Here is a 27,770-nt window from a genome sequence, read left to right on the forward strand (position 1 = left end):
TTTTATTCTGTGAACCGCCCTGAGACCCCTGCATATAGGGCAGTATATAAATTCAATAAACAACAACAATAACCACACACACACGATGCGGGGGCTTAGGATTGCACCCTTAGCCTAGATGCGACTTGATGTCTCCGGGACCATTCAATGTGTCTAGCAACATCTCGATTCCTTCCTTTTTCTTCGCGACTAACGACCCACTGAACTCAAGGGGACCCAAGTTCAGCTGCTGTCCGGATCCAACCCTTTATGTCTAATTAAAGTTTCCCGAGTGGCCGTGAAGATAAAGGCACCCCCGCCCCGCGCGCCTTATTGATAAGCGCGTGTTGCCGGGTCACAGCAATAAACAAAGCTCCGGGGGAAAGGCAGTGCCCCACCTTGGCCAGCAGAGGGCCCGGGCGCGGTCTTCAAGGCAGGGAGGGGCTCCCTGCGCTGCAAAGAAAGGTGAAGCGAAGGCGAGGAGGAGTGGCCGCAGCAGGACTATTCGGAATGCGCCTAAGTCTGCTACGCTTTCCGTCTTGAAAGGCTCCTGTGCCTTCAAGAAGCTGACTTCGAGGAAGAGGCATTGCACGGCTGCATCTTTCACGTAGGAGGAGGTCCCGGGTTCATTCCTTGACCTATCCAGGTAGGGCTGGAGACTGAAATGTTGGCAAGCTTTGGGCGTCTGCCTTGCATGCAGAACATCCCAGGTTCAGCTGAGAGAGAGACTCTGGCATGGGTGTAGCCAAGGGGGTGGGGGGTAGTGAGGGGCAGCTGCCCCCCCTATAAATCAATAAAAATACATAGCTAACTGAGGTTCTGCCCCTTCCCCCAAAGGTCTGCTCCCCTAACAAAAGGCTTGCCCCCTCCCAAACAAAAATCCTGGCTATGCCCATGGGCTCTGGTCTGAAATTCTGGACAACTGCTGCTGGTCAGTGTAGACCAGGGGTACAACCTTTTTATACCTACCGCCCACTAATGCACCAGTGATCCAGTGATCTTTATAGGAGGAGAACATAGTTTCCTATATTCCTGATATTCACTAGGTGAAGCTTTTCCAGTCAGTGCATTTTGGGGTTGGTGAAAACTGCACCTGTTGAATGGGCTGCCTGCCTCGCAACTCTTAGCTGTGCAGTTAATGGGATGTAGGAAGTGGGGAGCGAGACAGAGAATGAGAGGTGTGTGTTGCACCCCTGGACACAGTTTTACTGGCCTCTTCACTATATACCTGTAGATTGCTGGCATGCAGAATTTGTTAGCTTTGCTCCTTTGAGCTCATGTGTTTGAAAGTGCTGTGTGAACGAGGCTGAGTTGGGGCCTGTGGCTTCACTCGTGCAAAAAGCACGGGAGATGTCATTCTGGGGAAATAACCTCTCACTTTTTCAGTTTGCCCATTGTACAGAATGGAAAACACAAGAGCACAGTGGCTCGCTGCTTCGATCCTGGCAAGTGTGCTAGGTCTGTGCCTGCCCACTCATACAAAGCACCCTTCACCGATTTTAGTGTTGCATTTCTTCCAAGGTGGAGGAAATTGTACCTGGCTGATGAAAGAAAGCAGTGGTTTATGCAATGCAAAGTCTAGAATTTGCTTCCACAGGAAATGGTAGTGATAGGCACTGAGTTGGATGGCTTTAAAAGAGTAAGGCTATTGGTGGCTACTAGCCACAATGACTTTGTTATGCCTCCACTGTTGAAGGTGGATGCCAAGTACAGGGAATCACAACTTGGGAGAGTGCATAGGCTCTTTTTATATTCTTAAAGGTGAATCCAAAACACCTTACAGCCTCCAGTTCAGCCACATCTATATTACGCTGCTCACCTCCCCGTTCCCCAGTCCTAATTTTGCTAATTTCATTACAGGTCAGTTTTGCGTGTTCTATTGTATTTGCATAGCACCAAGCATTAAAGAACACAGCACTCTTTTAGGGGGAATAAATGGATGCTACCAGCACTCAGAGTAACTAAGGTTGCAATCCTATACACCAGGCACTTAGCCCTCGAGATGCTGTGGGACTACAGCTTTCATCAGCCCAGCAAGCATGACCAGTGGTCAGGAATACAGTGGTACCTTGGGTTAAGTACTTAATTCGTTCTGGAGGTCCGTTCTTAACCTGAAACAGTTCTTAACCTGAAGCACCACTTTAGCTAATGGGGCCTCCCGCTTCCGCCACGCCGCCGGAGCACAATTTCTGTTCTCATCCTGAAGCAAAGTTCTTAACCCGAGATATTATTTCTGGGTTAGCGGAGTCTGTAACCTGAAGCATCTGTAACCTGAAGCGTATGTAACCCGAGGTACCACTGTAATGAGAATTGCAGTCCAACAAAAACTGCAGAGCACAGTGTTGGCTACGCCTGCTGTACTTACTTGGGACTTCATTGTGGCCTACTTCAGAGTAGACACGTATAGGGTAGCAGCTACTTATTTTATCACTTTATGTGTATCTTACATTTGTGCCTCTACCTTTCTCCAAGAATGAAGGGCAGCTTTGGTTATATCTTTAAGTGCCCCTACTGAGAGTGGAAGAACAGTGAGCAAATCACACTAGGCTTTGTTGAAGGAGCACTTTGGTATCACTTAAAGTTTAAATCTTGAAGTGTTAGGCAGAGAGATGCTTCTTAGGAATAGGTGAAAGGTAGGTGATGGATATCTGCCTTTATAATGCATCGACTTGCTGGTGAGTGCCTCAGGTATTACTAAGACTTAACAAGGTCCAGCAGTTTCTTAAGGGGTGGTTTAAATGAGAAGGTATTTGGTCATAGTAGATCTTAAACCAGAACTGGCTCGTCTGTCGAAATCACTGAGAGACATAGCTCCCAGCATCTTGTAAGTATCTCTGAACTGCCTCTGTGGAGAAGTATCTGATCTGAGAGGGACATCAATGATCTAAAAGCTCTGTGGTGAGTCATCTGCAAAGGGAAGAACTGAGGTTCAGCAGTAGACCTAACGTTTGGCATTTGGAAGGTCCCAGGATAGATCCCTGGCATGTCCTGGTAGGGCAGAGAGAGAGAGAGAGAGAGACCCCCCTGTCTGAAACCCTGGAGTTTTTGTCTGTAGCTGCCAGTGTAGCAGAGCAGAGCTCCTTACCCATCTTCCCAGTACAGAAATCACTGCTGGTAAGGGAGAGCAGGGGATGCGGGTGGCGCTGTGGGTTAAACCACAGAGCCTAGGACTTGCCAATCAGAAGGTCGGCGGTTTGAATCCCTGCGACAGGGTGAGCTCCCATTGCTCGGTCCCTGCTCCTGACAACCTAGCAGTTCGAAAGTACGTCAAAGTGCAAGTAGATAAATACCGTATTTTTCGCCCTATAGGGTGCACCGGCCCATAGGGCGCACTTATTTTGGGGGGGGGGAAAGAAAGAAAGAAAAATTATTTCCCCCCGAGCCCCAAAGAGCAAAGAAGCCATGACAGCGAGCGGGATGGATCCCGCTAGCTGTCCTGGCTTCGTTTTTAGCCTCTGGGCTGGGGGTCCGGGAGCGAAGGCGAGGTTGCGCTCAACCTCGCCATTGCTCCCGGAGCTTGTGGGGCTGGGGGCGGGGGAAGCCTGACCCCAGCCCCCAGAACAGGCTGTTGCCTGCAAGCCTGGCGGGAACTCCCGCCGGTCTCGCAAGGCTTGCGGACATCTGCGCGAAGCACGGGGCGCACTCCGGAGCGCGCCCCATGCTTCGGGCTGCAGGCTGCTGCCCGCAAGCCTTGGGAGCCCGGCGGGCACTCCCGCCAGGCTCCCAAGGCTTGCGGATAGCTTCCTGAAGCCTGGAGAGTGAGAGGGGTCGGTGCGCACCGATGCCTCTCGCTCTCCAGGCTTCAGTGAAAGCCTGCATTCACCCCATAGGACGCACACACATTTCCCCTTCATTTTTGGAGGGGAAAAAGTGCGTCCTATAGGGCGAAAAATGCGGTAGGTACCACTCCGGCAGGAAGGTAAACGGCGTTTCCATGCGCTGCTCTGGTTCGCCAGAAGCGGCTTAGTCATACTGGCCACGTGACCCAGAAGCTGTACGCCAGCTCCCTCGGCCAATAAAGCGAGATGAGTGCCGCAACCCCAGAGTCAGTCACGACTGGACCTAATGGTCAGGGGTCCCTTTACCTTTAAGGGAGAGCAGAGAGGTGGGGAGGTCAGTGCAGTGTGGACACAGGGAATTGCAGATTGACTCCACTGTTGCGCCTGCACCCCACTCACATCACCATTTCCTTTGCTGGCAGCCGCAAATCTCTACATTGGGAAGCCAAGCCAGTGACTTTGCCCTGCTTCTCCTGGCTGCCCACTCCTGGCCTCTGATGGTCAGTGTTGACAGTATTGAGCAGGACAGACCAGGATACTATGGATAGTTGTGAATAGTCATCCTTAGTTTAAAAATGCCAAACTTGAAAATTATTATTATTTCCCCTATTTCTCTCTTTGTCCCACCCTAACCTTCAGGTCCTTAATTTGCACTCATATTTGTCTGAAGTTTCACTTTCATGTGTCAGAAATCAATAGGCAGCAGAACCCTGTGACAAAGTTCATTTTTAATTGGAAGAAAAATGGCTATTTATTTTAAAAGGCTGGCTGGGTTACGTGAGATACGTGCAGCTGGGAGACTTTAGTGGTTTGGCTCTATTCCTGAAGTCTTAATCTCAGAAACAATGAAAAATGCTGAATGAATTGAAAGCTGATAAGTTTAAAAAGAGACCCGCCCACACGTACTTAAGAGCTGCGTGTGAGCTGCGGGTCAGTGCCTCTTATTGGTATGGGGCAGCGCGGTGACGATATGCTGATGGAGCCACTCTACTGGTGCACCCATGCAAGCCCCGACATCACCACCTTTGCACCACTCCTGGAATTCTGTGTAATGTGGTAATTTGCTAACATCTATGGCAGGCCTGGTGAGGAGTACCCAGAGACTATACAGGCTTCTAGACAGCAGACCTAACATGGTCAAGTGTCATTTACATTTTCCCAAAGGGGTAGCTGGCAACAAGCTTTTAAGAAAAAAGATTTTTTCCCTGGAAAGGGTAATAAATCCAGATTAAACGGGGGTGGAGTAGGGAAAGACGGACTGACGTTTTGCGGCCGATGGCATCCTATGGATGCTGGGGGGGGGGGGAGAACCCCCAAAACAAATTACATGAGGACACCCATCGCACAGGGCAGAACTGGCCCTGTTGCAGCTACCATATTATACTCTTTCTTTAGTGTAAACCCTGGAACTCCCTGCCCATTGACCTCAACTACGTGCGCCTTCACTGTATCTCCCTTTGGCACTTGCTAAAACCACTTTTGTTCAAGCAAGGCTATTCAGACATGTAGAAGCCGTCATGTGTTTTTAATTTAATTCTAGCTTAATGCGGTTTTGAATTATTTTTAGTTTTAAATGCTTGATTTTCACTGTTTCTCACTCTTAGTTTTATTATTTTATTACCATCAAGTAGTATATAAATGTTGTGAAATAAAACAACCTCCCTGTGACCTCACCCTGCTCTGCTTTGGTGACTCAGCTGCTGTTGTCTCCCCACACAATGAGCAGTGTCTGTTTCCAGGACTCAGAGAAATGAATTGGGGGCTCCTGCCAACCCTGGCATCTGCCACCTGAGGCAGCTTCATCACTCTAATAGCAGGACTGACCCTGGTGGTCTTAATGACAATGTATAGGACAGTCTCCCAGGTACAACAACTTTGTTGTTGGATTAAGCAAATCAGTTAGTGCATAGTGTATTATTACCACCTCGTTGCCTGTTCAGCCCCACCCAGTGCATGTCAGCACAATAGCCAAAACAATTCATTAGCATGGTGGAAGGTTTGGATTTTTGGGCTCACTGTGTATTTCTTCTTGCACCCAGAGGCTTGTAAGTGTGCTGCTCTATGAATGCATGTGCTTGTTCCAGCTTGCTGAACAACTGCTCTGGTTTACAGTTGCTGCTGCTGTAATTCACCTTGTCTCTGGTATCAGTGGAACACCACATAAATAGCATTATTGCGCCCCTGGTCTCTTGACTGGTGACTGGGGGCGGCCACCAAGACCATATAACACCGGTCCTGAAAGACCTACATTGGCTCCCAGTATGTTTCCAAGCACAATTCAAAGTGTTGACCTCGGCCCAGTATACCTGAAGGAGTGTCTCCACCCCCATCGTTCAGCCCAGACACTGAGGTCCAGCTCCGAGGGTCTTCTGGTGGTTCCCTCACTGCGAGAAGCTAAGCTACAGGGAACCAGGCAGAGGGCCTTCTCGGTACTGGCACCTGCCCTGTGGAACGCCTTCCCATCAGATGTCAAAGAAATAAACAACTACAGTGGTACCTCTGGTTACGTACTTAATTCATTCCGGAGGTCCGTACTTAACCTGAACCTGTTCTTAACCTGAAGCACCACTTTAGCTAATGGGGCCTCCCGCTGCTGCCGTGCCACCGCCGCGTGATTTCTGTTCTCATCCTGAAGCAAAGTTCTTAACCTGAGGTATTATTTCTGGGTTAGCGGAGTCTGTAACCTGAAGCGTATGTAACCTGAAGAGTATGTAACCCGAGGTACCACTGTACCTGACATTTAAAAGACATCTGAAGGCAGCCCTGTTCAGGGAAGTTTTTAATGTGTGACATTTTAATGTATTTTTAATCTTTGTTGGAAGCCGCCCAGAGTTGCTGGGGAAACCCAGCCAGATGGGCAGGGTACAAATAATAAATTATTATTACTATTACTTAACTTCACCTGCCAGGAATTTCCTTGGGTATTTGAGAAAACTGCAAGTCATCTTGAGTCATCAAAAGCTAATCAGTTTTAAAACTTAAAATATTAGGGGCAGAGGTTTAAGTACATGCCTAACTCCCCCCACTGGAAACAACAATATAATTTTAGTACACTAACATTTTGATTTTATTTATTAAACGTATCTATGTCTCCATCTAATTTAAAAATGCCAGAGCAGTTTATAACAGAGTAAAAATGCCTAACTTTGACTGAATACATAGGCGTTTGCTGTCTGCATCTTCTGTCAGCATCGCCCTTGAGCCAGTGCCACCAACTGGACTCATACACTTTAGCCCGACTGGGCTAGGCAATCTGGGTAGCACTTCCAGAGACCACCTTCTGCACAGGAACAGGTCAAAGTACTGTGGACTCACAGCTTAGAGTTGTGAGCACCGGATTCACTCCAACAAGAAGACAGTCGTCGCACAGCAGAGTATAGCAGAGCATAAACGACTCGGAGAGCAGCTCTGCAGAATATCTTCTTTATTCTATCTACAACTATAATACACAACTATGTACAGAGCTAAATGAGGTCTAAGCAAAAATGCTGAACTGCACTGAGTGTCTGCAGCTGCTCTTAGCAGCAACCTTATCTATACATACGATCTCTCTCTAACACTCATTCTCTCTCTCTCTCTTTGATGTGAGGCTGGAGTGGAATATGTAGGGAGCAGAAACTGCCCCCTCCTCTCTGGAGAATCAGCAGATCACATCAGCAGATTCTTGGATATGGGAGGAGTGAAATCTCCTCATCTTCATGGATGCAAAATATACGCTGTCTGAAGTAATGTGTTATTCTGTGGCTTATCATCTGAAAGTGTCTTTCCTTTAAGCTTAATTTTTAGCAAAAGTCTAAGCAATTGAGCAGGGCTGGGGAGCCTGTGGCCTTCAAGTTGCGGCTGGACTGCAAATCCCATCATCACTGGCCATTGACCATGATACTTGCAGGTTCTCCACCCCCGTAACAGAGGATATTGAGATATCCTTCCCCCATTTGCCTTTAAGCCTGCTTGTGCAATCGTCTGTTATCCTCACTTAAATGTTTCAAATGTTTTGCTTTCTTCACAGATGGAAAAGTTGGCTAGCTTCTTTCTTTTATGGGGAGCGTTTTCTTCAGGAGTCCTCGGCTACTCAAATGGAAAAATCAGCGCGGCTTGTGGCTCTATGGTTCCTGGTCACGGACAGATTGCACAGAACTCTGCACCGCCATATGCCATCTCCACCTCCAAAACTTCATTTGCCCCAGGAGATGAAATTATAGGTGAATTCAGAACCATTTGTTGACTGCAATGTAAACCAAAAGTGATGTCAAAGGTCCACTGTAGGAAGTGCTTCCTTCCCACTCTCCCTGCCTCCGCCCCCAATGTCTCTGTTTAACATCAAACCTTAGTTAAATAACTTTTTATCTCTAAGCCAAGTATGGGCAATCTGTTGCACTCCATAAATAGCTGTGACCGTCATTCCTGACCATTGGCCATGCTGGCTGGGGCTGATGGGAATTAAAATCTAGCAATATCTGGAGGGCAGAAAGTTCTCTATCACTGGTTTAAGCCCAAATGTGAAATGAACAGGGTCCAAATTGCTCTGTGGGTGTGCATGTATATGCATTGATGCCATGTCTCCCTGCCCTCTGCCCCACTTTTTGCTGTAGCCCTTCACATTAGATTCTCCTTTTTTGACAATCTCAGTCTGTTGGGAATGATTGTTGGAGCGGGGGCGGGGGGGGGGGGAGCCCTGAATGCCATGCTAGATCCTTTTGGATCATTGCTCAGAGCTGCGATAAGTGTGTCATCTTTGGCCAACATGATCACATGGATTAGTCGTCACTGGAGAGACAAAAGGATTCTTTGTCCTCTGGAAAGAGTTTCCTATTTCAATCACATTACAATTTGCTATAAAGGAAGTAGACATGTTTTTGTAACTTATTATCTTTCCCCTTTAGCACAGGAGTTTAGAAAGCAAATGGGTGAAAAACCAAAACCAAACATACTTATTCTCTTCCAGCAAGGGAAAGGATCGGTACCTTGTATCCCTCCAGCTGCTTTGAACTTGGCTCTTTTCCCTAAGACACTTGGTTATCCATCTATGAATAAAGCTAAGCTGAATCACAATGGACCTGATCCAGCCATTAAAAAAAAATACTTTGCCATGTGTGCTTGTCTGTGAAATGTACAGTTTGTTTTTCTCTGAGCCACACTGTGGTGGGAGGGAGGGTCTGGAGATCAGAGGTACTCATATCTCTGCATGCACAGCCTAGAGAGGCAGTACTTAGTAGGCTTTTTACCTGGTGGGGCTGGGTGCTGTTTTGCGGTAGATAAAAAAATAAGGTGTGGTTTTTTAAAGAGACCATTTTGCCCACTTTCAAATGTGTTCAAAATTTTGGCTTTGGTTATAGTTTGTTACTGTGATATTCCATGGGAGGGAGGGATAATAGTAGTGGTGGTGGTGGAGATTATTATTATTATTATTATTTCCCCAGCCACTCTGGGCGGCTCCCAATAGAATATTAAAAACACGATAAACATCCAACATTAAAAACTTCCCTGAACAGGGCTGCCTTCAGATGTCTTCTAAAAGTCTAATAGTTGTTCTTCTCTTTGACATCTGGTGGGAGGGTGTTCCACAGGGCGGGTGCCACTACTGAGAAGGCCCTCTGCTTGGTTCCCTGTAGCTTCACTTCTCGCAGTGAGGGAACCACCAGAAGGCCCTTGGAGCTGGACTTCAGTGTCCGGGCAGGACGATGGGGGTGGAGACGCTCCTTCAGGTATACTGGGCCGTGGCCATTTAGGACTTTAAAGGTCAGCACCAACACTTTGAATTGTGCTTGGAAACATACTGGGAGCCAAAGTAGGTGTTTCAGGACCGATGTTATATGGTCTTGGATGGATGGATGGATGGATGAATAGATAGATAGTCATTTTTTTCTTTAAAAAAATGTTTAGGTGTACTCTCATTTTGACTGAAGAAAATCACCATTTTACAGTTCAAATTGGGGAAAATACAGTAAATGGACTAAAGTACAAAGATTCACAAAATGTTTAGGGGTATGCATACCCCTGCATTCCTCCAGAAAAATGCACTGGATAGATAGAGAGATAGAGAGATAGAGTTGAGTGAGTACAGATCCCTAGTCTGGAATTTTGGGGGCTTGAGGAAAGGTCATTAAAGGCAGGGGAGAACAACACAGAACACAAATACATTTAATCAAGCAGCCCCTACTAGTGTGGACAGGAAACATCAAGATAGATTTGAATTGAAAGCACTCGGGTGTAGACAAAAGGGCACAAATTAAAATCAGATCTGTGTGACACACCCTGGTGCGTGTACACAGGCCTTGTAGGTTCTCACACTGATTATCCAAGTGATGATAGTAATAAATGCAATGTTAATTTGTTGTTGTTTTTTGCCCTTAATATTTGTTGTGGCAAAACATTTAAACTGACACTTTTTACAACATCTTTCCTACTCAGTATCTCTTATGGCAAGCGGCGATTCCAGTTTTGAGGGATTTTTACTCCAGGCCCGAGCAGTTGGAGGCGATGTTGCTGTGGGACATTTTCGAATCCTAGACCCTAACTCGCAAGGCCTTGCGTGCAATGACATTCAGGTATGTGTAACTTGTGTGGCTTGGGCTTGTGTAATTCTTTTGTTAGTAGCTTTTGCGATGCAAAAACAAGCTTTGGTTGCAGAGCAGAGACTCATATACACCGAGGGAACTATCCTATGGCCTTGAAGATGATCGGGGATAGTCTGTTTTTTTGTCTGAAGAGCTAATCCCACGCTATATCCTACCACATATGCTTTTAAAACAGTGATGGGAAACTTAAGGCCTCCCAAGGCCTCTTTATCTGGCTCTCAGGACTCTCCTCAGGCTACCCCCTCCTTGAATATTTCTGTCTGGCTGAAATGTGTCCTTGAAATCTGATAATGCCTCAGGCTTGTCTGGACAGAGAGGCGTGAATGCAAAGCCTAGCCTACTTTACAATGGTAGACATTCATCGCTCTGCCCACCTTTGTCTCCTGCTCTGCCCACGACTGGCATGGGGCTTCTAGAAGGTCAAAAAAGATTCCCCACACATGTTTTAAAGGTATATGTTGTTTTCAAATGCAGTTGGCTGTGAAAGGTGTGCAGTGGGGAATGCTACTTCGGCAAACAGCAGCTCTGCAGGTGTCTTGGGTGCACAGAACTATTTTCATGGTTCTTTTTGACCCTCGCCACAATACATGTGGTTGGAAGGAAGGAAGGAAGGAAGGAAGAAGACGGGGCTGCAATCACAGCAATGGGCCTCAGTTGGTAGAAAGAGATGGATATTTTCTACCCCCCCCCCAACCACCAATGCTCTTTCCTGGGCTCAAAATGCTCTACAGTGGTACCTCTGGATAATAATAATATAATAATTTATTATTTGTACCCCGCCCACCTGGCTGGGTTTCCCCAGCCACTCTGGGCGGCTTCCACAAAGACAAAATTACACTAAGATGTCATACATTAAAACTTCCCTGAACAGAGCTGCCTTAAGATGTCTTCTGAATGTCAGGTAGTTGTTTATCTCTTTGACATCTGATGGGAGGGCGTTCCACAGGGCGGGCGCCACTACCGAGAAGGCCCTCAGCCTGGTTCCCTGTAGCTTTGCTTCTCGCAATGAGGGAACCGCCAGAAGGCCCTCGGAGTTGGACCTCAGCGTCCAGGCAGAACGATGGGGGTGGAGACGCTCCTTCAGGTATACAGAGCCGAGGCCCTTTAGGGCTTTAAAGGTCAACGCCAACACTTTGAATTGTGCTCGGAAACGTACTGGGAGCCAATGTAGGTGTTTCAAGACCGGTGTTATGTGGTCTCGGCGGCCGCCCCCAGTCACCAGTCTAGCTGCCGCATTCTGGATTAGTTGTAGTTTCCGAGTCACCTTCAAAGGTAGCCCCACGTAGAGCGCATTGCAGTAGTCCAAGCGGGAGATAACTAGAGCATGCACCACTCTGGCGAGACAGTCCGTGGGCAGGTAGGGTCTCAGCCTGCGTACCAGGTAGAGCTGGTAGACAGCTGCCCTGGATACAGAATTGATCTGCGCCTCCATGGACAGCTGTGAGTCCAAAATGACTCCCAGGCTGCGCACCTGGTCCTTCAGGTGTGCAGCCTGGAACGGGATCCGTTTCGGAGCCCCGTTCGCATCCAGAAGCGAACGCAACCCATGTCCGCGCGTCTGCGGGTCGCAACTCGCCGCTTCTGCACATGCGCGTGACATCATTTTGACCGTCTGCGCATGCGCGAGCGGCGAGACCCGGAATTAATGTGCTCCTTCCGAGTCGCCACAGCGTGCAACCCGAAAGTACTTATCCCGAAGCTACTTCAGCCCGAGGTATGACTGTAGTCCTCAACCCAGCAGCTCTGAGACTCTGTATGTCTTATACTCCCCTTCCAGTTCCACAGGAGAGCAAGCCCATGGGAAGAAGGAGAGTGTATCTTTGTTGTCTATGAGGGAAAAGGGGCCTCTGGCTCTCTGAGCACTGCTGAACTTCATTTCTCATCAACCTCAGCCAGCACATGGCCAGTGGTCGGGGTGGTGCGTGTTGGAGCCCGACAATATCTAAAGGGCCACAAGATCCCCATCTTGGCAGGGGTGTAAAATTGTGTTCCTAGAGGAGTGGGAGACACTTTCCCATCTCCTCCAGCGTGACTAATCATACCATCGGCCAGACTGCTCCACTTCCCCATCACCCCAATATCAGCATTACAGTGGTACCTCAGGTTAAGTACTTAATTCGTTCCGGAGGTCCGTTCTTAACCTGAAACTGTTCTTAACCTGAAGCACCACTTTAGCTAATGGGGCCTCCTGCTGCTGCCGCGCCGCCGGAGCACGATTTCTGTTCTCATCCTGAAGCAAAGTTCTTAACCTGAGGTACTATTTCTGGATTAGCGGAGTCTGTAACCTGAAGCATATGTAACCCGAGGTACCACTGTATTTTGTTTACAAGGCCAGCATGGTTCTTGTTTGTCCAACATCCTGCTAATCAAAATTGGGACACTCCTTTTTTAAAAAAAATATCGATCTCTCACAGGAGTTAGTTGACTCGCACCAGAGATCGAGATAAAAAAACAAGCAACTTTTGGTCCGGTGCTCGGCTGACTCACACCAGAAAGCTGAACCAAAAAACAGGACATTCTGGGATCCAATCAGAAGCCTAGGGTGTCCCGCTCAAATTGGGACAGTTGAAGGGTATGCAATGAAAGTTGGTGGGGAATGGTTCTCTGTAATCACCCAGCTTATCAAGGGACTCCATGGGCCCACAGTTCTGAGTTATTTTTAGCATCTGAAATGTGCCTGATTTCCTTCTGCATCAGGATTTCTTTCTTTTTTCCCCCCACTGTAGAATTCTTCCCTGAGTCACACAAACAAGGCAAAGAAGCAAAACATAACAGCAATTTGGATTGCTGCTCCTGGTGTAGGGCATGTTGAGTTCAGGTACAGGCTTGTTTTCTCTGTATAAGGGAGCAGCACTTCTTAATGCCTTAATTCCCCTCAAAGTCTTAAATTACTTTATGGTTGTAAATGTATACTAGACTAGGAAGCCTACATCCTGCTGGGATTGGCTACAAGAATCCATGTCTCTGCTGCAGAAGGGTCAAGCATTTTTCTAAATTTCACTGTGGCTTGGCTCTTCGGCACTGGGAACTGCTGCAGTGAAAACAATAAGCAGCATGCATAATTCCCTTGACTTTAATCTGTTTTAACTGTTTTTGATTCTGAGTTTTAAGTTGTTATAACTCACCTTGGGTAAAGGGTGGGTGGTGGTGGTATTAACAGTGTAGACTGAAGCTGTTAAATCCACAAATTCCAGGCTATATAATCAATCAAATTTTAAATTTGAAAAATAGAATAGTGCAATCTAGAAGAATTGGTTGGCTGTATCTGGTCAATGCTTTCTAAAATTATTTACATGCTGTGTATTCCACCATTTTCAGAGCAACAGCGGTCTATAATTTTTCGGTATTCTGGACTCAAGTTCAAAGCCAAGTTCTCGTGTCTTCCAGTTCACCACTTGTTCCAGTAAGTTTTAATCTGGTTTACTGGCCATCTTGTTTTACAAGTATGTAATAATGATACCGTGCATTTAATTTAAACTATTCTTAGAGAACTTTATTTTTTGGTGTAAGGACTACCAGGTCATGTCAATAGTTTAAACATTCTACTGCTGAAAACTGTAGGGGGGAAAAAACCACACTCATAAGCACAAAGGAGACCAACCTTTTTTTGGCCTGAAAACTACATTGACTGTAACCCACATCTCTGAAGGCCAAATACCAGCAACGTATAGGTACGATACAGACATATAGAGTGACAAGTGCCATATGTTATGTACTGAAGTTCTCACCCTGGGCCAGCAGGGGGATACTGTAGATAGTTTTCACTCAGGTCCACATATGCAAATAAGGGATTAAAAGTGACGTTCAGTGATTGGATAGTTACAGAAAGTGTTACAGTTGCGTTGCAGTGGAGCTCTATATAAGCAGGCTGGCTGAACCCTTCAGTTCAGTTCTGTTCTGGCCTGTGAATAAACAAGAGCTGTTCGAAGAATCGCTGTGTTGTCTGATATGTTCACCCACAACTTAACACCATACACACTCCCCTGACATTTATTTCCTGGCAGGGCAGGTTACAACAATTAAAACAATATAGGTAGCTCACAATCTCCTCCTCAATCCCAGGATTTTTGACGGAAAAGCTGAGAAGTAAATTCCTTTTCCTTAACCATTTTTTAATGTAACCAATGTTCTTTTCTTTCACAGACCGTCTCCTCCACAACAGTAAGTGTTTGATCTTTGCATTTTGTTTTAACACGACTTGTTTCCCGCTTCATCCAAGCCCATTTCTTCCATGTCAGTAGTAACCTGAATATGTTTCTTTTGGAGAGGACAGTCGTTGTGTCCAAAACCCAGGTTTGCTTCAAGGTAACGTATGGAATTGTGCTGTAAAGGGTGCTGTACGTTTGGCAAACTCTGAGAATCCCTCCAGTGGAAATGACACAAGGATTGCGTATCGAAAGCATGCTAAAAACAAATGCAAGAAGGCCTGGCAGCATTTATGCACTCCAGGTGTGTGTCTCTGTGTGTAGTGTGTTCATTACGGTTGCAATGAATCTATCGACTTACCTGGGACTTACATGTACCCCTGACCAGACATGCAAACAGGATTCCATTTATTTATCATGTACTTTTAAACAGGTGAACATAGTCTTATCTTAGAGGTGGAATTAATATTTTAGAAAAATAACTAACAGCCATGTTTATTGCTGATGGTTGATGGGATCTACTCTTCCTTGCAGATCTCCACAGAGGAAGGGTGTGGCAAACACAAGTTCTGTTTCAGTAACCCTGCAGGCTGCAGCCCAAGCAACCCAAACTGTTACTTCATGTCATCCGCGGCATTAGGGAGCGATGCTTTCCAATTTGAAATAAGTGGACTTTCAGATGGATATGTAGCCATTGCCTTTTCTGATGACACGATAATGGTGAGATACTGAATGATTATTTTTTTTTTTTAAGATGCTTAGGGTCTAACTATATTACTTTAATGTACAGAGCTTGCAGCCATGTCACAATTATTTTTTAAAAAATGTAGCCCTAGGTGCAGCAAACATGACAAAGGTATTGTTGAGCTAAAGGTAATAAGAGAGGAACAAGTTAAAATTGTGTCATTTTCAATAGAATTTCACTGGTGTTCACATTGCATTGATTCGGCATACAAATCTGCAAGATTTTAGTTCTTGCAAAAATTGAAAGCGCTTTTTTTGAAAACCCTAAACATTAAGCAACCCTTAAAAAAACACAAGTAAGAAAAACTATTTGTATTGCGTTATATGTCGCTGAAAGTCAGCAGTGTTATGTACTGAAGTTCTCACCCTGGGCCAGCAGGGGGATACTGTAGATAGTTTTCATTCAGGTCCACATATGCAAATAAGGGAGTGAAAGTGACGTTCAGTGATTGGATAGTTACAGAAAGTGTTACAGTTGCGTTGCAGTGGAGCTCTATATAAGCAGGCTGGCTGAACCCTTCAGTTCAGTTCTGTTCTGGCCTGTGAATAAACAAGAGCTGTTGAAGAATCGCTGTGTCATCTGATATGTTCACCCACAATTTAACAAGCAGTCCCTGTGGTTATGAAAGCATAGAGCATTTATGGACCCCAGAGCAAGCATGAATGTAGGAACATCGTAAGATGCCAAATACCATCATACCATTGGTCCATCTTGCTTAGTTTTCTCTAGGCTGAATGGCAGTGGCTTTCCAGGGTACCAGACCACATACCTACCTTCCCCTTCCCCACCTCCATTCATTGTCGTCAAGGCTTCTTCTTCTGCAATATGCATCCCATACTCAAACCAGGTACACCTGGACGTAAGGCACCCTTAGCTAAACTGGCAGATTTCCCGTGGGCTAGTAACATTAGAATAAACAAATATAGCGTGCACTCATTCTGAATAACAGGAGACTGTTGTGTATCTTTTCCCAGGGAGATGATGATGTTTATATTTGTGGTAAGAATGGAACAGATCGCATAGAGGTTCAACACGCCTTCTCAACTGGACGTAGTCGTCCCAGCCCAAGGCCTCTGGTACTGGAAATGTCTTCTGCTACCTTTGTTTTTTAAAAGTATGATGTGTGAAACTATCAGGAGTGTGGGAAACCTGTACTCCATGATTTCTTATTGGACGACAGCTCTGCTCCTTAAAAGTTGTATTTATTTATTTAAGGCATTTCTACACCACCTACTCACCATATTTTTCACCCCATAAGACGCACCTGACCATAAGACGCACCAAGTTTTTAGAAGGGGGAATGCAAGAAAAAAATACTCTTTAAAGGGAAAAAGCCCCCAAGAGCCACACACACGCTCCGCGCGGCTCTTTAAAAGGAGCGCGGCTCTTGGGGGCTTTTGCAGGAGGTGAGGGAAGGGACTGAGGGCAACCCATCGGTCCCTTCCCCCACCTCGCGGAAAAGCCAGCTGACAGGCTGCCCTTCTCCCTCCTTGGGGAAAAGCTCCCAAGAGCCGCACACACGCTCCACGCAGCTATTTAAAGGGAGCGCTGAGCAGAGCCTCCCACCTGCATTCGCTCCATAAGACGCACACACAGTTCCCCTTACTTTTTAGGATGGAAAAAGTGCGTCTTATGGAGCGAAAAATATGGAATTCATGTTTTTATGTGGTGTACATAAAAAAAAAATCCACAGACAATAAAACAATACAAATTCATCATAATGCCAGACTGGGAGCACTGGCCGCAGGCAGTGGGATTTGCAGTCAGAAGGCCCATTGGCTGAAATGATTTGATCTCTGCTTAATAGGGCAAAGATTAGATGACGAGCATCCCTTTCAGGGAAGTCAGTAAGCTTGAAGCCTATGCCGGAAACACCCAGAGATCGATCCTTTTGTCTGATGCTGGAAATGCTAGTCAAACTAGTCAAACTGGAAAAACACGAGGGAATAGTGCCTTTTCTTCCTGAGTTGCAGTGGTGGGTTTTTCAAAGAATGGGAAAGAATATAGGGGTTTTTTTCAGGGGGGTTGAGGTGCAATAATGATGAATCTTCAGGATTTGTATAAACTCATCCCTTTTTAGCTCTTTATTATAGGAAGAAGGCAGATATACACAAATGTGGATTGTATTTCCACAATTAGGTGAAAAGGCAGAGATATTATAATAGCATCACATTATTTTACTTGATTATTATCAGTTTATTGATTACTACTGTGTCTGTTTCTGTAAGTTTATGTATAATGGTCAAAATGACTGTGACAGATAACTTTGCTGTGTGTGTGTTTAGGGTAATGTGGACGTTCTGACAACATCCTTCAGCGAGGGAATTATCAGGTGTTCTTTCATTTCGAGAAACCCCATATCAACCCAGGCAAGAAGCACTGACAGTTTGTACTACGTATTTCTGGCTTTTGGGCCATCTCACGCTGATGGTGAGTTCCACATAGAAACTGGAAATGGGGACAGTGTTTACAAGAGCAACTGCATACAGAATTCTGGAGCTCAAGGCTTAAAGAGCCTAATTGTAGCAAATGCCTTTACTTATGATAGCTGGAAGGCTTTTATCGCTCCAATATGTGGAGGGGGGGAGGGAGGAAAAATGGGGGGGGGGGAGAGAAATAAGGATGATATGTTTCTGGATAATGTGTTTTGTTTTGATTTTGAATAAAAAGGAAGACCCAGTCATCTTCCTTAACATTGCCTGTACAGAACCTTCTTGCATACTTGAGACCTGTTGACTACAGAGACCTGTTGATTTTTAAATACTGTTGATAGCTTTGTTCATGCAGGAATTCATTTTATAGCAAGAGGCCCTGCGATAACTAGTTCTTCTTCTTCTTTTTTAAAAAAACAAAAACACTTGGAGGGACGATACAGAAGCATCCCAGGACACCCTTTATTACTGATCAGAAGGTGAACATTTCAAGCTTTGCAGCAGTAGGTGGCACCAGTTCTAGACCCTTGATAATCAAAGCTCATGGTAAGTAACTTTTTTGAGAGTGGAGTCCCAAAGTCTCTTCTTTCCATTCCACCTCTTGCAGTACCTCCTTGGAGAGATGCTCCTGGTGGGTCTTGGTCTTGTGGGTAGATTCCGTACATGTTTAAGTGAGCCTAGTTTAGTAGGGATGGATTAGTTGCTTCGTGTCTTTGTTTGTTGCTCCTCTCAAGCTCTGATAGTGATAAATAAATTACATTGCGTGTTTGGACCCAGAAACCTCCCGCCTCAATAAATTCACACATGACTCAAATTTTGGTTTTGGTTTTTGGCAGAATTTAGGCCACAACTTTATTGATTACAGAAAGTGACTGGTTGCATAGGCTCTGGTTCGACTAGCTCCCTGCCATGCAGGTAGCGCTGACCCAGGGTTCCAGCATAGGTCAGCCAAGGGTGAACACCCGGATGAGCGGAAAGCCGGGAACGGGCTAACTCCGCAACCCAAATGTCCCCCTGGACTCAGGCACGGTCACAACTCCCTCTCATGGGTTGACCAAACCATTGAGTCTTTGGATTCCTTTAATGGAGTACCCTTCACCATAAGGATGGCAAGAGCATTCTCCCATCCTTATCACCTGAACCAGAGCCTATCCGCAACCTTACAAGTTGTGACGATTTGCTACGCGGCAGGCGAAACCCAAATGGCAACAGCCAATCAGCCAAGTGGGGAAATTCCTACCGTGCCCCTGTCCCAACAATAGACGACACACGACAGCATAGCAAGGTCAAGCACAAAGCCCCCAAAATAGGCAGAGGTGGGTGGGTGTTCCCAATGCACATGCCAAAAGAGGAAGCTCTGGGTCACGTGCATGGGTATATTTAGGTCCCTTGATCCATATAGCTTGCGTCCCATTGGCCTGATTAAACCCAGCATCAAGGGACCTACCAAGTGGGTGTTGTGGCTATTCAATTAAACCCACCCACAACACAGGGTTTGGTTGCCAGGTCTCACCGCTACACGTGCCCTCTTTAAGAGAGGACCTGATTTATCATTATCCTGCATGTCCATTTTAATTTAAAAAAATAATTAAAATTACTTATTGTCCATTCATATTTCCTTACAAATATTTCTAGAATCCTGCTAATGTATTAATCTGTGTACATTGCTTCTGTATATATGCAACAAAGTCCTTCCAGTCGTCTTTAAACTCATTGTCATCTCTTCCTCTTAATTTCAATGTCAATCTTGCCATTTCAGCATATTCCATTAATTTAACTTGCCAATCTTCTTTAGCTGGGACACCTTCTTCTTTCCATTTCCTACTAAGGATCGAGCTGCTTGCTGAGTAATTTGAGAGATGCTTTACCTTATACACATGGGTGGTGCAGTACCCTACGTCGCCTGTAAAAACAAAATAAAGTACATGTCAGTTTACTAGAGAAATGGTACATCTTCCAGAATAGCTCCTAGAGTTTTGCCAAACATATATTTATTTTGATTAGTAAATATACGTTCTATTTTTCTTGCGTTCCTTTGGCGTAGAAGAATGATGGGCATACCAATGTGTTTGTGTGACACAACATACTGTACATTTATTTATCTGCGGTACTTACAACGCCTCTTCAATGGGAAAGTGCTCTCAGAGTGACTCACAACAATCACATAACAAGATGGCCCCTGCCTTCATGCTTAAAATCTAAAGGATAGAACACAAAAGGATAGGAGATTGGGGTGGAGGAGGGAAAACTCCCCCCCCACATACACTCTTGAACACTTAATGAAAACCTTGTAATTTTCGGGCAGGGAGCGGCTGAAGCAAATTCCCTGGAGTTGCTCCTTCTCAGTCCAGTGATAATTTGGTTTTTCTTTGTCTCCATGTGTTTTCTTTGCTTCTGTTCTAAGGAGCCCTCATGTTGATCGCTTGGATGACCACAGGCAGCGTGGGAATGATATTTGCCAGGTACTTGAAGAAATCCATCAAGAAACCTCTCTTGGGTAAAGATATTTGGTTTCAGGTACGCACATTAATAGATCCATGGTTGGGTAGAGAGGACTGTTAGGTTGGCCCCTACGAACAGGGGACTACAGTAGTTTCAGCTGGTGAAATCGCGTTCAAGCTTTGGGATTGCACAGATCGTAATAGAAGTGTGTGCACATCTTCAGGTTTTTTTTTCTGAGTTCAATGCAGCAGCAGCAGTAACCACAATCCAACCACCGCCATTTGTTCTGATTCTGCGCTAAAGTTACTGTTTCTCCAGAGAAAAGAGGCAGAGCAAATGGAGGTGTGGATAAGCCCTCAGACTATATATATATATATATATATATTTATAAAAATTAATGATACAAATTTAATTCCTCATGTTATTTACAATTATTCTCCCTTCCCTCCTCTGGACTTCCCTCAACTCCCCCTCTGCTGAGTTATTTAGTTTTATTTATCGTATCCTGCTTTTCCTACACAAAAATAAAATCCCTTATCATTTCTCTAAAATATCTGTTACTCAAATGAAGTTGTGAAAGTTTATTCAAATCCTGCCAGTGAATCCAGTCCATTCTGTTGTTTCTGCAAATAAACTGTAAATGATTCCCAGACTCTTTTGAAGTCCTTTTTGTCCTTCTCTCGTAGTTTGTCTGTTAGCTTAGCCAATTCTGAATAGTTCATCAGCTTTTCTTGCCATTGTTCCTTTGATGGTATTTCTTCCATCTTCCAATATTGCGCAATCAAGATTCTTGCTACTGTTGTACCATACATAAATAATGTCCATTTTTCTTTTGGTAGCTCTTGATTTGAGATACCTAACAAAAAGGCTTCAGGGTGTTTGACAAAATTCATTTTAAACATTTTTTTTCAATTCATTGTATATCATTTCCCCATATTTTTTAAAGCATTTGCATTCCCACCACATATGCTAAAATGCTCCTTCCTTTTCCTTACATCTCCAACATCTGTTATTTTCTTTCCTAAACATCTTTGCCATTTTCACTGGTGTGATATACCATCTATACATCATTTTCATGTAATTCTCTCTTAATAGTATGCAATCTGTGAATTTTATATCAAGTTTCCATAATTTTTCCCAACTTTCAAATTGGATGTTGTGTCCCACATCCTGATCCCATTTACAGTGGTGCCCCGCAAGACGAATGCCTCGCAAGACGGAAAACCCGCTAGACGAAAGGGTTTTCCGTTTTGGAGGTGCTTCGCAAAACGAATTTCCTATGTGCTTGCTTCGCAAGACGAAAATGTCTTGCGAGTTCCTGCAGGGTTTTTTTCCTTTTTCCCTTTTTCCCAAGCCGCTAAACCGCTTATCAGCTGATGGCTAAGCCGCTTAACAGCTGATGGTAAGCCGCTTATCAGCTGATCGTTAAGCCGCTTATCAGCTTATTGTTAAGCCGCTTATCAGCTGATCCTTAAGCCGCTTATCAGCTTATCGTTAAGCCGCTTATCAGCTGATCCACTAAGCCTGCTAAGCCGCTAATACTGTAGCACTAATCCGCTAAACTGCTAATGGGCTTGCTTCGCAAGACGAAAAAACCCGCAAGACGAAGAGACTCGCGGAATGGATTCTTTTCGTCTTGCGAGGCACCACTGTAATCATAACTGATCTAACCTCTTCATGTTTGGTTTCCCACTCTAATGAAATACTATATGCTTTTTTAAAACAATTTAACATTCTCTTCCACTATTTCTTTTTGAAATCTGGAGATTGTATAACTAAACCCCTTTTTATTGTCTTCCTTAAAAATTTCATTTAATTGCCTAAGGTGTAGCCAACTTTGTAAATAGTCTTTCAGCTCATCATACTTTTTAAGTTTGAGCTTACCTTCTTCTTCTGCTAACAACTCTCTATGTGTCAACCAGCTTATTTTTTTGGTCGACTTAAGTGAAAATGCTTCAGTGGGTGACAGCCACCATGGTGTTTTCCACTCTAACAGATCTTTATATTTTTCCCACACTCTTATTAATGACTTTCTTATTATATGGCTTGAAAAACCTTTATGTATTTTCCCTTTCCCATTCCATAAATATGAGTGCCAGCCAAATCTAGTGTCGTGTCCTTCTAGTTCTAACTTCTAACTCATCTTCTTTTTCCAATTTTATCCAATCCCTTATCCATACAAGACATGCTGCTTCAAAATACAATTTCAAATCTGGGAGAGAAAAGCCTCCTCTATCTCTTAAGTCTGTTAGTATCTTATGTTGTATCCTTGGTCTTTTCCCATTCCAGATAAATTTTGAAATATCTTTTTGCCATTTGTTGAAGGATATATTGTTATTTCTGAAATAGAAATAGTATCTTTGGCAAAGCACTCATCATTATTGCTGCAATTTTCCCTAACGGGAAGATTCATCCTTCCCCAGATTTCTAGAAGCTCTCAGACTTTTGAGTCTTACCCTGTTCTGCCTGTAGATGGTGAAAGTGAATTGGCTATTTTAAAGAAGGAACCAAGGCCATTGAGAGACTGTTGTCCCATCTGTACTATATATTTAAGGCAGTAACATTCAACTTTCAACTGTCATGGCTTCTCCCAAGGAATCCTGGGTGTACCACATTGAGAACTGCTGTTCTGTGAGGGGGGATGAGGGTTAAAAATTAAAAATAAAAATGGCTTTATACATATCTATTCTATATAATGGCAATAGACCAGTTAATCCTTCACTTTTCACTGGTTTGTAATCTAATTTAAGCACATTTTTTCCCTTTCAGATCCACTTTTTGATGATGTTGTTAACTGTCGTGGCAACGGCAATCGCTTTCATATTAAGCTTTGTGGCAGCAAATGGGTGGAGTGAAGTAAGTTTAGCTTTCCTTGATTTCTACAGCGCCTAGATCCCTGCTGAACAACTTACTTTGATGAAGGGTGATGAAGGAGGCTGATGAAAGAGCAGGGACCAATTTGCTACCCCTCTCCAAAGCAGACTGCCATCAGCCTATAGCCAAAGCAACAAGACATGCAACACACATACACTGTAAGACACCTCTGAGTTAGCAGCAGGGACCCACATGGTATATTGAGGGTGCAGAAAGTGTTGGATTTTTTTCAGCACAATCCTCTGCATATTTACTCATAAGCAAGCATGCTTCTGAACTGTTCATTGGGTAAAGGTAAAAGTAAAGGGGCCCCTGACCATTAGGTCCCGTCACAGACGACTCTGGGGTTGCGGCGTTCATCTTGCTTTATTGGCAGAGGGAGCCAGCGTACAGCTTCCAGGTCATGTGGCCAGCATGACTAAGCCACTTCTGCCGAACCAGGGCAGCACACGGAAACGCCGTTTACCTTCCCGCCGGAGCGGTACCTATTTATCTACTTGCACTTTGACGTGCTTTTGAACTGCTAGGTGGGCAGGAGCTGGGCCCGAACAACGGAAGCTCACCCCGTTGTGGGGATTCGAACCGCTGACCTTCTGATCGGCGAGCCCTAGGCTCTGTGGTTTAACCCACAGCATTGGGAGTTACTCGTAATTGTGTGTTTTGTGATTGCAGTTTAAATTTGCCCAGAATAGATGTATATTGGACTTAATATCTATATAGCAAGCCCTGCAGTTATGCATTCTATGCCATTCATTCAAGTGGTTTTTTTATATATATAAGAATTTGCTGGATATTTAATTACATTGGATTATTTAAATACGATCACTCGACCAAAATGTGCTTCTGCATCAACATTTCATCTCCTAATTCCCCTGTCCCCAGACTTTGATTAGTCTGCAATTAAGTATGGGCGGATGCACAGTTTTTGTTGTTTTTTGCTTGCATTGATTGGTAAGTCTATTCTGTCTGACTTCCATGCAGTGGTTGTTGTTTTTTTTAAAGGAAACTTCATCTAAAAATGCCCCGGAAATGGCGGCATGATAAGAGATGTCAAACCTTCCTGAGTGACTGTACAGAGAAATAGCTGACTGACCACTTCTACTTATGGTCGGCAGCTACCTTTTCCGTTATACAATGACCGCTCCCCACATTAAATGGGGGGCGCCCTTTGTGTGGTCGTGCACAGCCCCCTGGACCCTATGTGGCACCATTAGCACAGGCTTGGCTTCGCCTTCCCCAGGTGGGATACCTGGAGGTCTCCGCCTACCTCAGCCAGTTGCCCAATCCCACCTGGGGAGGCGTTGCCAAGGTGATCAGGCCAGGTAGGGGGAGGGACTACCTGCCCACACAATAGGGGGAGGATCTTACCTGGGAATTGTCAGTTGGGAATCGTCCGTTATACAATGTTCTTTGCCTCCCCAAGGTCCCTTTGGAAGGATATTGTATGCGAACAAGGATTTCCTACAAGAAGAATTAAGATGCAGCCTTTTCTAAAGGAGAGGTGGCTTCCGTAGCATTTGCAAAGCGTAAATAGGACTCATACCCTTTTCTCTCTGACAGAGTGCAGGAGCCCATGCTGTTATTGGATGCATTGTCATGATTCTCTCTTTGATTCAACCAGCCATAGCTTTTTTCCGACCATCTCTTCAAGATAGCCGGTCAGTACATCAAATGTAATTCATGAGGTAAAAATAAATAAATGCTTCCTTGAATTGCAGAAGCATTATACGCTAAACGGGCAGAACAGTTACAGCTGGATGCTAGCTACTTCAGAACTGCCTGTGGAAGAGGAAAAATATATTCATCATAAGATCTCAGGGAGGTTCGCAGAAGCTACCCTTTCCCATTATCATTTCAGAAGCACTGAAATTATAGGGTTTTCTTGATTTTTAATTGTGCTGAGCAAAATTGTAAATACAGACAAGTGTTATTTTTAGCCATTTATTTCTCATAGTCAGAGCTTTTTTTTCAATCAGAGCTCACTGGAACGGAGTTCTGGCACCTTTTAGGGGTGTTCTGGCACCTGTTTTGTGAGCTACCTGCATAGCCACTGAGCAACCAAAACCATCAAATGCCAACAGTGCCCTTCAGCTCTCTATATTGGACAAACAGGACAATCTTTATGCCAAAGGATAAATGGACATAAATCTGACACCAGGAATCATAAAACAGAGAACCCAATAGGAGAACACTTCCATTTCCCAAGATCTTAAAGTAGCTGTCTTATTGCAAAAGAATTTTAGAAATACACTTGAAAGAGAAGTTGCTGAGTTACAACTCATTACCAAACTAAAAACTATGGAGAGACCTGGTCTGAATAGAGATATTGGATTCATGTCCCGTTATACACGCTAAAGCTAATTTTGGTCATCTATCCCTTCAAAAATCCCTTGCCCTGTGGAACCAACTGCCATCATTAACAGTCATCAACAGTTATAAGGTTGTAGCGACCTCTACTTCAGAGTATCTGAAGAAGTATGTATACACACGAAAGCTCATACCTAGAAAGCTTATACTTAGTTGGTCTTTAATGTGCTACTGGAATTATTTTTTAAAAAAATTGGGGGGGATATTCTTTTAAAGACTGTCTTAAGACAAAAAGACTTGATTCTCTTAAGGGAGCTCTTTTTGGATCATCTTTTAATATATATTTTTAAATCTTTCATCTTGTTATTTATTACAACCAAAACCAGTTCACAGCCATATCTGCGATTAGGCAAAGCTAATGGGGCGGAAGGCAAAGCCTTGGCACTTCTAGAACTAGATAACAATGAGATCCTGATTCCATAGCTCTGTGTTTTGCCAACTGTGCAGTGTGCCAGGAGTAGCAATGGAATTCCTGGCACAAGGCATGGATGGTGGCCAGCTTGCAAGATCTTTTTGGCACCCAATGTGGAAGGTGAATCTGAGTTGGGGAATCTGTGCGACCCTCCAGAAGTTCTTGGGCTCCAATTCCCATCATCCCCAGTCAGCATGGCCAGTGGTTAGGGATGATGGCAGTTGGGTGTCCAACCATGTCTACAGGGCCACAGGTTCTCCAGTCGTGTGATAGCTCTCTGTGTCTATGCATATGTATATTGGGGAAGAGGGACTAGTAGGTGTCTTGCATGCTGTCTCCCTTACACTCTCCCTGTGAGATGTACTTTAAGTAGCTTTAATTCTGCCCCCCTCTGACAGCATTGTCAGAATCACTGCTGTGTAACTCAAGCCTTTTAGTTAGGCCCGCTGTTGTTGACGACATCCAGTGCCAACCCCTATTGCATTTGGGAAAGATAATGCTTTGCTCTGGTGCAGTGCCTTTATGACTTACAGAAAACAAATCTGGAATGTGAATTGAATGCACTGGTGTGCCTAAAAAGAGGCCTGCTGGAGCAGAATAAAGAGCCATCTCATTCATCATTGTGTTTCAAGCAGAGACCAGCCAGATACTTTATAGGAAGTCCTCAAGCAGAACTTGAAGGCACCAGCATTCGCTGCTGTTGCACCCCACCAATTTGTAGTCAGTGGCACATGCCCTCTGAACATGTTTCAATAGGCTAACAGCAGCATGGCTGTGCTCCATTTCCCCCAGTGGTAGCCATAGGTGTGCTAGATGAGTTCTCCACCTCTGTTTAGTGGAACTGAACCTTACTGCCCTCTCAAAGTCTGCTCCGCCACAAGGAGAATGCAATGGACAGAGTAGGCATGATGTAACCAGCTGATGTTTACTCCTTGGGAGAGCAAAGATATCTAACAGTGTTTTGCATTGCACCAACAGGAGGTTTATTTTTAATTGGTTTCACATGCTAAACGCATTAGTCATCAAAGTTTTGGCAGGTAAGTGGATGGGTGCTTCTGTTGCAACTTACAAGTAGGATGCTCGATTCCCACTGAGGAAGGCAGTCTAGAAAGGCACAAGGCTAAGATGATGCTGCACAGAATGAGATGCCACCCACCTCAGTAAAATTAGGTCGGCAGCTGGAGTGGAATGTTCACACCCTAGTCCTAAGGACACATACTGAGAAACTCCAGCAATAGGTAGATACCTGGAACACAATAGCAGGTAATATACATAAGCAAAACTTGGCATGACTTAGCTCCAAACACTGTCTGTTCAAAATCAGGCTGCAGGGAATCTCTGTTTTTGTTTTGAACAAGAAAGGTTCTAGCTTTGCATTGTTCAGAGAAACCTAAGTACAAGTGGGCCATTTCTGTTGCAAGGGCTCCAGGTTAACGTTTGCAAAAGTCAGACAGGACATACTGTATACCCATGTTACAGAGATAATGGCATAACTGTATTTTTACTTCTTATTTTCTGGGAGTCCTGCAAATTCTGTAGACTGGGGAGGAATCTTCAGACTATGGAAAGGCCTGACAGTTTTAAGTGGTAAAAAAACCCAATGTATGTTTATAGGGCAGTATTCAACTCACTCTTTGCCTGTGTAGAAGACCTTTTGCTTGTACAAGGCTTGTGCCCTTTCCTGTAGAATAGGCCTCCTAATTTTGTTCTGGAGTTTTCTCACACACACACCCCGAGCAGATTTGGGGAGGGTGCAGGGCATGCACAGAGAGAGGTGGAAACATTCTCATTGTGCAAGCGGAAGTCATTCCACATGCGCAAGGTGTTAGCTGAACACTACCCAAAATATAAAAATTCAAGGAGGCAGGATTTCAGGGACACTTTATGAACCCAGTTGGGGTGGTGATAAAACTTCTCCTGTAGCTGGGGGACGAAATGTATTGAATATTACGCCTAGATTTTTTTATTAAAAATAACCAGCCAGTGTGTCTCCAACAGGCTATTTTCCCACATGTGT

The 27,770-nt window shown here is 44.6% G+C and overlaps 1 protein-coding gene across 2 annotated transcripts in view; it reads left to right on the top strand.

Annotated features, from left to right (window-relative positions):
* The first annotated feature begins 433 nt into the window (after positions 1–433).
* The window catches only part of LOC308480724 (putative ferric-chelate reductase 1), a 30,583-nt gene continuing 3,246 nt past the window's right edge, over positions 434–27,770 (top strand). Inside the window, exons 1-14 of one of the 2 annotated variants that reach the window (XM_081012459.1) lie at positions 434–625; positions 7,768–7,960; positions 10,170–10,306; positions 13,063–13,154; positions 13,655–13,739; positions 14,480–14,497; positions 15,016–15,201; positions 16,201–16,302; positions 17,512–17,656; positions 18,091–18,204; positions 20,063–20,175; positions 22,870–22,956; positions 24,535–24,632; positions 26,732–26,790. In XM_081012459.1, coding sequence (XP_080868585.1) covers positions 7,768–7,960; positions 10,170–10,306; positions 13,063–13,154; positions 13,655–13,739; positions 14,480–14,497; positions 15,016–15,201; positions 16,201–16,302; positions 17,512–17,656; positions 18,091–18,204; positions 20,063–20,175; positions 22,870–22,956; positions 24,535–24,632; positions 26,732–26,790 — 1,429 coding nt within the window. In that variant the 5' untranslated portion in view covers positions 434–625. The remainder of the gene's footprint in view (positions 626–7,767; positions 7,961–10,169; positions 10,307–13,062; positions 13,155–13,654; positions 13,740–14,479; positions 14,498–15,015; positions 15,202–16,200; positions 16,303–17,511; positions 17,657–18,090; positions 18,205–20,062; positions 20,176–22,869; positions 22,957–24,534; positions 24,633–26,731; positions 26,791–27,770) is intronic. The other variant, XR_013988258.1, reaches the window with a different exon arrangement.

The sequence above is a fragment of the Podarcis pityusensis genome (genome assembly GCF_964106645.2).
Source record: "Podarcis pityusensis genome assembly, chromosome: 6".
NCBI classification, from domain to species: domain Eukaryota; kingdom Metazoa; phylum Chordata; class Lepidosauria; order Squamata; family Lacertidae; genus Podarcis; species Podarcis pityusensis.